Here is a 12,217-nt window from a genome sequence, read left to right as displayed (position 1 = left end):
CTTGAGCATCCATGGATTTTGGTATCCACAGAGGATCTTGGAACCAAACCCCAGCATATAACAAGGATCCACTGTATTATGAGATAAGGACCAAAGCCAGGCAATAATTCTAAACTCTGCAAAGTTGCTTTGTTTTTGGGTCAGCAAGTTCACTAAAGCCATACAAGGGACAAATTCTAAGAGGGCATAACATCAGAAGCTTTGTTAAAAGACCTATTATGCATATACACACTTAGAACTTATCTTACAAGGAACAAGGACTATTAATCATATGATTCATTATTAATTAGTGGATGTAGCATCACAGACTGCCAAATGGTGAGGAACACTGTGTTTGAAGTCCTAAAAGGCGTACATTTTAATCCTGGAAAAATTCTGTTTAAAGGTCCAGCTATAGAGACACACCTTTTCTTGGTGGAAATCTGTAAGCTGTATCCACACTGCAAAATGAAGGTGGGTTGACAGCACTCTTAACTGCCATGATTCCATCCTAGAGAATCTTGGGATGTTTACTTTGGTGAGGAACCTGAGCTCTCTGACAGATCAGGCTGAATACCACACCAAACTATAAATCTCAAGATTCTGTAGGAAAGGGTCATGGCAGTTAAAGTGGTGTCAAACTGCTTTGATCCCAAAGTATGGATACACCCTGAATCTTCTACTGAATCTGGTTGGAATACTTGCAAATAAATACATTGTTATTATCTCTCTAGTCTTGTTTTACTTGCATCAAAATATGCTTTCTTATTCTTGGGATACCTGCAGTGAAATTTATTTTTATTGGTTGTGCCTATAGTTTTGTATTTCCACTTGTTGCATTGTTTGATATTATAAAATTTTGCAAGTAAACTGTTTAACTCTGGTGGTGAAGGTGTCTCTCATATTTACTAATTGTAGGTGTTTACTCTGGTATCACAGAGTTTATCCAGGTGTAACACTTGGTCCAGTGGGAAAACAATATGTTCAGCTAACCACTCAGCCTGGGGTTGACAATCTGCAGACAGCATGCTTTCAGAAGAAGTCTGCACTAGCATAATTTGCCATGAAATTTGTGTCTCTCCAATTGCTAATGGATTGAACTCCCACCAGCTCTAGCCAGCATGAGCAACAGTGAAATATGCAACAAGCGAAGACTGCATCTTCACTGCATAATTAATACAGTGTAGCTCAATGCTATGGAATTCTGGGATTTGTACTTTTGTGAGATATTTAGCCTTCTCTATCTGAGATCTCTGGTGCCACAACAGACTGCAATGCCCAGGATTCCATAGTACTGAGCCATGGCAGTTAAAATGGTGTCACACCGCATTAACTCTGCCCTGTGGCAACAGCCTTTGAAACCTTGGAGAAAAAAGCATGTGTATCCCACCTTCACAGAAATCTCTTTTTCTCCTCCCCAATAAGATAACTGGCTTATGTTGATCTATATCAAAGAAAAGGAAGGATGAAAACAATCCCTTTAAAGATATACTCTGAAGAGGGATCAGTCTGCAAAGCATTACTTATATAGTTACTATTTATTACCCCACCTTTCTCTCAAGGTGATCACATACCATGTTTAGACACTTACTCTAGAATACTGTGGTTCAAGATGAAAAATAAAAACTTCGGGTGGCTTAGAGAACCAACTAGGATTTTTCCTTGGTTTTATTTTCATTTTCAACTGCTAACTAAAGGAGCCTGAAACATTTTATTCAATGCTCAGTCCTCTAAAATAAGCAAGTAGTTGATTATTTTGCCAGACTGGTGCTTAGCTACACAAAAGACCTTGGTAGATGAGGATGTTGGGGATAATGCCCAAAGAAGGCTGAAGGAGTGTGTTTGTCTGTACAAAAGTACAAAAGTACAAAAGTACTGCAAGTACAAAAAAGAAGAAGAAGAAGAAGAAGAAGAAGAAGAAGAAGAAGAAGAAGAAGAAGAGCTAGCCTGTGTGTATTTTTGTGCATGCACAGTTGAGGATTGACTGGTTTCTGAAATACCAATGGTAAACATCTTCACCCATTAGCCTTCCTCCAACCTCCAACTATTTTTTTAAATGCATTTTCCATTCAGCCTCTGTGTATGTTTTGCCATTGGTGCTGCAGGCGCATGCCCCTCAGTGACCATGACACAGTTTCTTGGGTGGAGAGAGAGGGAGGTGAAGAGAGGGTGCAGGGAGTTTGAGAGCTCACAGTTAAGTTGGAGGGCACATGTCGCACAAGAGGCTCATAAGCATGAGAGAGTTATCAATAGGGCATTATCTCTGAGGTGAATGAAAATATTCGCACTACACAAACAAAAATATTTTTATTCCTATACTACATAGATGGAAAGGGGGTCACAGGAGCAAAAAAGTGTGAGAACCAATGGTATAAATAATTATTCCTTAAAAGAAATTTTCTAAGCTCTGTATGGGCCATGGAGAGCTAGTGAGGAAACAAATTAGTCCTACAAAGAAAAAGTCTGATCATGACTTCAATGGATCAGTACATTTAGAGATTTCTTTTTCTTTCACTTTGAAATCTAGCCATTTATTTGATCATCATGAACATGTTCCTTTAGGAAGTCAGAGTTAGGGCCATGATGTTACATATCAATGTGATGTGTTTCTCAGGTGAAAATGGCAGAAATAAATCATCACACCCATGAGACTCTTTAAAAAAATATACATTTATCTCAGCAATTTATTCAAGTTAAGAACTCTGAGGAAGCTTAAACATTAAAACAGCACATTCTTTTACATCACAACTGGATTCACACAAAGGCTTCTGCTACACTCACATTCAAAGGAAGGCATACTTTTACAAAATGATCTTCTCTACAGGTGAAGTCAGTCATGGTAAAATCTCATTGGAAGAATGAAGCAAGGGGTTGCATTCAATTCAGCATCCAAAACTAATGAAAAATGGATGGGTAATCTTAGTTGAATCAATGCTAAAAATTATTAGACTGTTCAGTTTGTTCTCCTTATAAGAAGCTCCTTTTGGTTTAGTTCAGGCCTTAATGTAATGATATAGCATTTGGGCAAAAATAGACAGGCCAGAAAGCCAGCAGTGGAGGTTAAGAGGGAGAAGATCTCCACCACCACTGTGTATTTCCCTTTGGAACTGAAGTAGGTGGGGATAAAGGTGACCCAAATACAGCAGAAAATCAGCATGCTGAAAGTGATAAATTTGGCTTCATTAAAACTATCAGGCAATTTTCTGGCCAGAAAAGCCACTGTGAAGGTGAGAATGGCCAGGAATCCCAAGAAACCCAAGACACAGTAAAACATGGTAACGGACCCTTCATTACATCCAAGCACAATTTCTCTAGTCATTGAATCCATATCATTGTCAGGGAATGGGGGGAAAGTTGCCAGCCATATAGTACATATAGAAGCTTGAATAAAGGTACAGGAAAGGACAATGAAGAATGAGAGTCTTTTCTGCATCCATTTCATCATCTGGGATCCTGGCTTGGTGGCCTTGAAAGCCATAACTACCAAGATGGTTTTGGCCAACACTGAAGAAACTGCTACGGAGAAAACAATGCCAAAAGCAGATTGCCGAAAGAGGCAAGTAACTAATTTAGGCTGACCAATGAATAGCAAATTGCAAAGGAAGCAGAGAAGGATTGAGATGAGAAGAGCATAGGTGAGGTTCCGGTTGTTTGCTTTGACTATGGGAGTGTCCCTGTGCTTAATAAAAATCCCAAACACCAAAAGTGTGATGAAAAAACAAGAAAGAGCAGCAGTGGTCAAGCCAACACCTAAAGGTTCTTCATAAGCCAGAAAGGTAATCTGTTTTGAAACACATACATTATTTTCATGGTTTGGATACTGATCTTTTGGGCATTGGAAACAGTCATCCATGTCTGAAAGAGAAGCCCACTGAATTTGAGTTTGAAACCTGGCACCTGGATGACAGCCAACACATGAAGTTATGTCTTACCATGTTTGTCCGAAATCTTTCCTTCTGGACAGGTAATACAATCATAGCAGCAAAACGGCTCCCCTTCCTTTTTTGTCTTACTGTAGCCTGGCATGCAATTGCTGTTACAAACAGAGCGTGGCCTATCCTGGACATTAATGAGAAAGAAGAATGTTTACAACTAATACTCAGAAAGACTGCTTTTGGTTTTTTATGGCTGAAATCCGATTTATTTGTCCCCCACTGGATCAGTTTTTGAAACATGATCCATTTATAATGAAGTGACTCAATAGATAAGCAAATCCAATTGATTTAACAGCACCTCTCTAGTTAGGACTAAGAAGAAGATTTGGGCTTATAACTCATTGTTCCTTTAACGATTAAATAAAGATTTCATGAATCCATGAAATAGTTTCCAGAGAAGTGGAAACAGTGCTGTCACTAGCAGTGTGCAGATGGTGCAGTCTACACTGGATGACACCATCAGAAGGGGTGAGTGCCCAGTGGGGCAGTTGCTTACTGTCCATTTCAAGACACAGACACCCAGACTCTTCCCTCCATCAGCCAGAGAGCCTCTGCCAACTGTCTGCTGCAGCTGCTGTTGGGGTACTGCTGCCACATGGCAGTCCCTCCTGCATTTGGCAGAGCTAGTGGCCCAGCTGGGAAAGAGAGGTGCCAACAGAAGTGGCAGAACTAGTGACCACAGACTCCTTCCTTTTCCAGAAGGGAAAGAGTCCTTGGATGCCACTGCTCTCACTGCTGAATGGACCTGCTGCAAGTATTCTCCACTTTATCCATGCCACTCCCTCCCCTAGTTACCTAGGTTTATTCTGGATTCCTTAACTGTTCCAGATTCACAACTCTACCTAGGGCCTGAACAGACAGGCCAAAATAAAGCTGCTTCATGTCACTTTGGAGGTATGTTTTTAAATGACACATGCATCTTAAGAGGCCAGAAGCTGCGCCAAAGCTACACCAAAGAGGCTTCTGGCCTCTTAGGATGCATGCAGCATTTAAACAGCATACCCCCAAAGTGACCCGAAACAACTTTATTTTGGCCTGTCTGTATGGGCCCTTAGTCATAATAGTGACACTATTGCATGAGAAGAAAGCTGCATGTGGAGAAAGAGCTCCATTCTGCACATGGACAAATAACATTTCCATCAGCTTAGCTGGGGATTGGTCCAGGAGAGGTTACATAGATTATTGCACTACACCCTTAAAACATTGCTATTCCACCTGAACTGCTCTGGCTGCCTCCTGTTGAATTCTGAGACTTGCCTTTTAGGAAGGGGCATTTAGAATATTCAACCAGATTGGTTTTAGGCTTCACTGAATTACCAACCCCAAAATGTAACAAGAGGCAGTCAGAGCAGTTCAAGTGGAATAGCAATGCTTTAAGAGTGTAGTGCAATAATCTCCCTGGTCAAATATCCTTAACTAAATAGCTGATATGGAATGCAGGCTGCTGTTTGTAAAAAAAAAAAATCTACTTCTCCTCAGCCATCTAAATGTAACTAGGCTGACATTGGGATTGGGACACAGTCAGTGGTCCATGTGACATCACCACAATCATGTCTCCACTGCTACTTAGAAATGTGGAGGCTTCTTTTAGTTGAATGGTTCATGCAGAGACCTAATGACTGGACTTTGGGGCAGAGTGCCTAAAAGCTGGACCACTTTTTGAATATTGGTTGGAAAAGCTTGATGTATCACAAAAAGTTTGTGGCCCTTACCTTGTTGAACTCATTGGGCCAAATGATGGCATCTTCAGAAATAGTGAAACCATTGATTGAGAGGGCATCTGGTTCAGTCCTTCCAATTCTAACCCTACAAAAAGACTGGTTTGGGAAAGTGACCCAATTTATAATATCAAACCCAGCTATTAATTCTCCATTTTGGTTGAAGGAAACCATTTTCCCAGCACTGTTGTTAAATGAGACCTTTCTCAGATAGCGATGGAGCTAAATCAGAAACAGAGTGATTAATGCAAATATACACCATAGAAAGCACAGAGCTGGGAGCTGAAGTTTGTCTTTAACTTTCAAAGAGAAATAGTAATAGGAGTCACTGCATTTGTTACATAGTCAGAAAAATATTAAAAGCTAAGTGGTGGTGGTGTTACTTTTGTCCCCTGTCAATGTACATGACATTTCATCATGGAACTGAAACCAGCATCAACATGGCTCAGTTCTCAAAAAGTACAAAAGCACCAGACATAGATGCCAAAACAACTCTGTGTGTGTGTGTGTGTGTGTGTTTAAGAGTCATAGGGGGTGTACAGTATCTACACAGTTTAGGACCATTTATTGTTCTCTTTTATGGAAAGGTTTGGGGTTTGTTTTTGCATTATTTTTCTCACAATGTTACCTGCCATGGCTGTTGATTCAGAAGCTTCTGTCGTCCTCCCTCCACCATTTCTCCATGTTTGGCTATAGATGCCTGCAAAGCATGTGCCACAGCATAAGCTGCGTTGTAGATGCTGTAGCTGTGATAGGTCATGCTCATTTCAAAAACAGACCCAGGAAGTGTCTCCAGCTTCTCTTCCCCGGTGCAGGTATTTTCAAATTTCCTACCAAACCTGGAGTTTGGAAATGAACAATTAAACGCATGTTCCCAGAAGTCAAGGATGAAGCCATCTTTCTGTTCCAAACCAGGGTGGCTAGTTTGAAGAAACTTCTGGAATGCAAATATCTCTTCTGAGGGTGTTGCAAATGAAATAGAACCATGGAGATAATGTAAGTCCCAATGTCTTTGAATGAAATATGATACGAAATCCATTTGGGCGGTCATTATCAGGACTTTTGCTGTTTTTGGCATATCCAGAAATTCTAGTGCCTTGAGTATGTTTCGCAGACTCATCATTGAATGAGTCTCACCATGTAAGAGCCATACATTAGCAGTACTTCTCATGACAACTTTCACGGTTTCTGTCAATTCCTCTGCCACTTCAACAAGAGCATTGTAGAAAGGCATTGTTATCAATTTCCTTATGAAGTCAAAGCAGATCCCTGTCTTGTAAAATTCTGGAAGGACTTCCTGTACAAACCTCTTTCCACTGTCATCATCCAGAAAAAGAACTCCAATCCATGTCCACTGGAAATGAAGTAGTAACTCTAGAATTCCCTTATACTGTTGGGCTAAACTTGGGAACATCTGTTGGAAGAATGCTCCTTTGCTTTCATCAATCATCTGTGGAGCAAAGCCATACATAACCTAAAAAAAACCAAGAAAGAGAGCAGATGCATATATTTCAAATGTAAAAGTTTTGTGTTTCTGCATATTGGTATTATCAACTGAGTGAATATGAAATCGAAGGCTTTCAAGGTCGGCATCCATAGATTTTGGTGGGTTTTTGGGGCTATGTGGCCATGTTCTAGAAGAGTTTATTCCTGATGTTTTGTCAGCCACAAATGCTGGTGAAACAACAAGAATAAACTATTCTAGAACATGGCCACATAGCCTGAAAAACCCACAAAAAACAACTGAATGAATAATTTATTTATCTTGTGGTCTGGGGAATATGTATCCAATTTTGAAGCAGTAAGCAAACCAAAACTTAATTATCCTTCCAAATTTGCCTTCTCGACATTTTATAGTAGTATTCTCCAAAGCATATTCTGGGCTTCACAGTGTCAAGATCAAGAGAAATAGCAATGCTACTCTATTCTGCTTTGGTCAGATTTTATATGGAGAACTGTGTCCAGTTCTAGTCATCACAGTTCACGAAGGGTTTTGGCGAGCTGAAACATGCCCAGAGGACAAGAGTCAAGATGATTAAAAGACTGGAAACCAAGAAATGGCTTATGGAGCTGGGTATGTTTAGCTTGGTGAAGAGAAGATTGAAAGGTGACATGATCACTAATTTTCAATATCTCAAGGGCTATCATGTAGAAGACAGAGCAAGCTTATCTTCTTCAGGGACAAAACCATAATTCGGTGGATTCAAATTACAAGGAGAGATGTTCTATCTAAAAATTCAGAAGAACCTCTTTACTGTAACAGCTGTTTGAGAGTGGAATAGACTGCTTGAAGGTGATGGACTCTCCATTTTAGGAGGTCTTTAAACTGAGGTTGGATGGGAATATTTCAGTAGTCCTTTAGTTGTGTATTCCTGTATGGACTTTATAACACAGGGGAAAATCAAGGGAAAAGGAGAGGTTTAAACTAACATTATCCTGTGAAAAATGTGCGATTACGGTGAAGATTTTCACACACATAGAATTTAAGAGGACTTATTCCAGCAATAAGCAGGTAATAACCAGCAACAAATCATTTATGGGATTTCCCTGTGAATGATTTGATACTGGTTATTGTTGGGCTAACTCCTCTTTAATTGTGATATTTTGTGAAAGTCATTACTGTGATCACATAATTTTCATGGTTCATTTAAACCCCCGCTTTCCCCTGGTTTTCCCCTTGTGATAAAGTCTTATGAACTAGAGAATCTTTGCAATTTCTTCCACCAATAAGATTCTAGGACCGAAAATGTGGTTATTAGAAGAAAGTGCATGTAAAATTTTGAATATCAGTGAAAATAACATTAAAATGAATTGTATTTAGAAAATTGTTTCAAAACGTGTACATAAGGCAAAAAAGTGTAGGAAAAACTATGTTAGGGAAATGCACAAAAAGATGTTTATAGATTTCAGTTCAAATTAGAACAAAGGATATATATTTGGTGAAATATCCTTAAGATGAGAAAAACTGAGGGGAAATTAACTTATGACTAGAAAAATGAGAAAGTGAGAGGAATTCAGGCTCTAACTGCCAAATAACAGTTGTTGTTGTTGTTGTTGTTGTTGTTGTGTGTCTTCAAGTTATTTCCAACTTATGATGACGCTAAGTTGAATCTATCATGGGGTTTTCTTGGCAAGTTTCTTCAGAGGGGTTTGCCATTGCCATCCTCTGAAGCTGAGACAGTTGACTTCCCCAAGGTCACCCAATGGGTTTCCACAGCCAAGCCAGGATTGAACACTGGTCTCCAAAGTCATTGTCCAACACTCAAACTACTACACCACACTGGCTCTCCCCATGTTACACGCATCTAGTACACATTTGGCTTTTAAAAACAACAACCCACAGCTTGTTATTTATCATCAAAGTGATAAATGTAGTTGTAGATATGTAGCTGTGCAGCTCTCTGAAGTCTGTCCTGAATTTTCACCTCTTGGAATGTCACACAAAGCAAAACAAAACCCACATCTGCATGGTTCAGTTCCATGCAGACATGTTACCTGTGGAATCTTGTAGATATTCAGGATGGTTGCCATATGGAAGCCAGTCTCAGAATCAGATCCTGCAATGACGGCTCTCACATTGTTCTCCTGACCACATTTGTAATTTGGTATTGATTTAATCCTTGTTGAGAAGAGCTCCATGGAAGCCAGGTAGGTCCAGCTTGCACTGAAATAGCTGTTAATGATGTGTAAGCCCAAAGTTATGTTTGGTAAGATGGATGGGTTTTCATTGATCTCCTTCACTGCATATTTCAAGGCCAGGATGTGCTGGTAGTTCTGAGTTACCACCCTAAAAGAAAAAACTACATGTTTTCCTTTTCTTTCAGGATATATGCATTGCATTTTAATTTGTTATGCACTGCAGACTACTTTATCTTCAACTGGATTGTACTGCAGGAGGCCAGGAAAGTTGACATTTAACTTTGGCCCCATACAGACAGGCCAAAATAAAGCTGCATCGGGTCATTTTGGAGGTATGCTGTTTAAATGATGCATTAAGAGTTTGGAAGCCATGCCAAAGCCATGATCCAGTCCTAAGGACTAGACCACAGCTTTGGCGCAGCTTCCAGACTCTTAGGACGCATGCATCATTGAAACAGCATACCTCCAAAGTGACTCGAAGCAGCTTTATTTTGGCCTGTCTGTATGGGGCTTTAGACAACTTGACTAATGACTTACCCAAGCATGGCTGCCACTTAACATAGGTACACAGAAACCAATATAAGAGATAAGAGTCTGAACCTGCTTATAGACATACTCATGTTTTGATACTTGTTTTTTTTAATAGATATGAAAATCTATCATGTGTTGTGTGAGATGAAATGAGAAAAATGGCTGGAGGCCACTCATCCACTGACTAATATTATTTCAGTAATTAATGGGTAGCCCTATATAACTTAGCCCTTGACTTAAAAAAAACCTAAAATGGGGTTTAGGAACATCTAGTCTGCACTTATTCCTGAGGGAGCCATACGTTCTCTATACCCACAGTCTCCATAGGGCTGCCTGGATGATCTTTGCTAAGGACTTGATGTTTGACCTCAGTATTTACCTGTGTTCCCTGTCTCAGCTGTATTCATATTGGATAGATTCCAGGTTTATTTGTATTTAGAGCAAAACAACTGAAATCCATGCAGATTAACTCAACCCTTATAACCCATTTATGTTAGTTCATCTACTCTCTGTGTGAATAGATCTAGATGCCACATGTTATATTTTTATTAAATAGACTATTTTACATGAAGTTGTACTTTAAATCTGTTTTCAGCAGTGAATGGACCAGGCATTGGCATCTTCTGAGGACCATTTTTGCTCTCCCCAGATATTGTTGGGAAATATGCCCTTTTCTAGGGGAACACTATTTGCAGTTTAGAGATACTCCTGTGAGTCTATTTTAGGACAGAGGAGCCATTTGAAGGACTAACAAAGGCTAGGGACAAGATTATGTTAAAATTTGAGGCTTCCTCTAGCTTCTAGGTCTGCCCTTTGCCCTTTGAGGGGACAATATAGATAGTTGATATGTGGAATAGAACCTCCTATATTAATAACTCAAATAGTCCAAAGCCAGAATTTAGTGCAAAAACAGAACATTCAGCTGGGGTTGCTCCATTGTCTGTTATCACATACCCAAACAAATTTGGATAGATGGTAGCTTGTATTATGAAAAACACATATATGATGGTGGAATACTGACTTGATTTCTTATTTCTCTTTTTCTCTTACTGAATGGTGCAAAAGAAGTTGGTTAGCCTGCCTTATTTTGCAGTGGGGTGGAGGGAAATTGTAATGTGCCAGGCTAGACATCCCCAAGGCTCTCTTAAGTCCAAATGATTTTTTTACCTGCCATTTGATTGGAAAAATATAAGTAACTAAATGAAAAGGGGTCCTTACTCGAGTTCATTCAGCAGTTCTTCAGTGGGAGGCATTTCAAAGTCTATTGGACTGGAGAAAATGTAGATCTGTGAAAGGATACCAGCAATGAGGAGTTCCCCTGAGAAATAATATTTGTGAAGAATGGGATGGCTATCGATGGTACATTGATCAATCAGGATGGTACAAAGCACCAGAGGCAAGAGCAATAATGTCACCGTCAGTATCTTTGTTTTGGATGCCAGTTCATTAATAAATAGTTGTGAAGAGCAGCAAGGCCACTGGTAGTCCATAGAGCATGAGGACATATTCATATCACCAGAGGCAACAGCATAAATATCAGCATCACAGGTAGCAACACTTGAAAGGGACACTTGTCCTTTAGGCCCCAGTTCATATATTCCCCCATTGTCAGTCCAGCTTCACCTCTAGACTTGAATACATAAGTTTGAATCACTTTGAATCTCCTTGAGAATCCCCCTGATGTATGGCACAGGCTATGTTGTTGAATGTACCAGCTAAACTACTGGCTGGCCTATCCTTCCTCCCAATTCTGAATGCTGCAAGTACTATTTATTGTATTGTTCTATGCAGCTCTGTTGTTATCTAGTCAGCTCTGGAACCCTCTTGGGATTTGGACAAGGCTGGAAACAATCATATGTAATTTTAAAATTACAAGGAAGGAAATCATACCAGCATAATATGATCTGGCAGACATTACAGGAAAATAGCAAAATCAACACAGTTGGTGACTTGTGGCCTGTCTATCCAAGCTACAGAAGACCCTCAATGGAATTTATCTATGTTTTCACTCATGATTCAGGAATTGATTCAATGGGTTTACTCTACTTGGAACTAACCAATTCAGGCCTATATGTCAGTGGGTTTATTAATCTTCTTGGTTTTAATGTGAATCTTGAATGAATTCTGCAAGGTTCTGAATCTATTTTGGAACCTTGGAAATCCTCTTTAAAGTTCATGGAGGACACCAGGCACAAATGAGGGACAATGGACCGAGACACACTGGCCAAAAGCAGTGTGCAGATGTTGAAACTAGAGTTCCAGAGCATACGGCAACCGTATGCTCCAGAACCCTAGTGCATATGGGCGTCATAATCATGGTGGCATCCTGTCCACATGTGTGCTGCCATGATGCCGCCACCGCTGTGCAGCACCTGCACATTGCTGCATGTTGCGTATGTCACGAGTGTGCCAATG

General features: G+C 39.9%; 1 protein-coding gene across 2 annotated transcripts; it reads right to left on the bottom strand.

The window, feature by feature from the left end:
* Window positions 1–2,932: 2,932 nt before the first annotated feature.
* Window positions 2,933–11,142, bottom strand: LOC149304009 (vomeronasal type-2 receptor 26-like). Of its 2 annotated transcripts, XM_089480868.1 has the most exons (6): window positions 11,021–11,142; window positions 9,128–9,305; window positions 6,261–7,106; window positions 5,627–5,854; window positions 3,912–4,038; window positions 2,933–3,834 (listed from the first exon to the last, which is right to left on the bottom strand). In XM_089480868.1, the coding sequence occupies exons 1-6, from the start codon at window positions 11,053–11,055 to the stop codon at window positions 2,933–2,935; spliced, it is 2,316 nt and encodes a 771-aa protein (XP_089336994.1). In that variant the 5' UTR covers window positions 11,056–11,142. The 2 variants fall into 2 exon arrangements, with proteins under 2 accessions (XP_089336994.1, XP_089336995.1); XM_089480869.1 differs by lacking the exons at window positions 5,627–5,854; window positions 11,021–11,142 and having other exon boundaries at window positions 9,128–9,415.
* Between the last annotated feature and the right edge of the window lie 1,075 nt (window positions 11,143–12,217).

The sequence above is a fragment of the Sceloporus occidentalis genome, unplaced genomic scaffold (genome assembly GCF_023333645.1).
Source record: "Sceloporus occidentalis isolate IW3139 unplaced genomic scaffold, rSceOcc1.0.p SCAF_14, whole genome shotgun sequence".
Classification (NCBI taxonomy): Eukaryota; Metazoa; Chordata; class Lepidosauria; order Squamata; family Phrynosomatidae; genus Sceloporus; species Sceloporus occidentalis.
The sequence above is the reverse complement of the archived record's forward strand: the minus strand, read 5'-3'. Positions and strand labels throughout refer to the sequence as shown.

Coding starts and splice junctions, on each gene's coding strand:
- LOC149304009 (XM_089480868.1), bottom strand. CDS start 11,055: ATGCCTCCCACTGAAGAACTGCTGAATGAACTCGA. Junction 5,855..6,260: donor TGAATCAACAGCCATGGCAG/GTAACATTGTGA, acceptor TTTCTGATTTAG/CTCCATCGCTATCTGAGAAA. Junction 3,835..3,911: donor AAAGATTTCGGACAAACATG/GTAAGACATAAC, acceptor CTTCTCTTTCAG/ACATGGATGACTGTTTCCAA.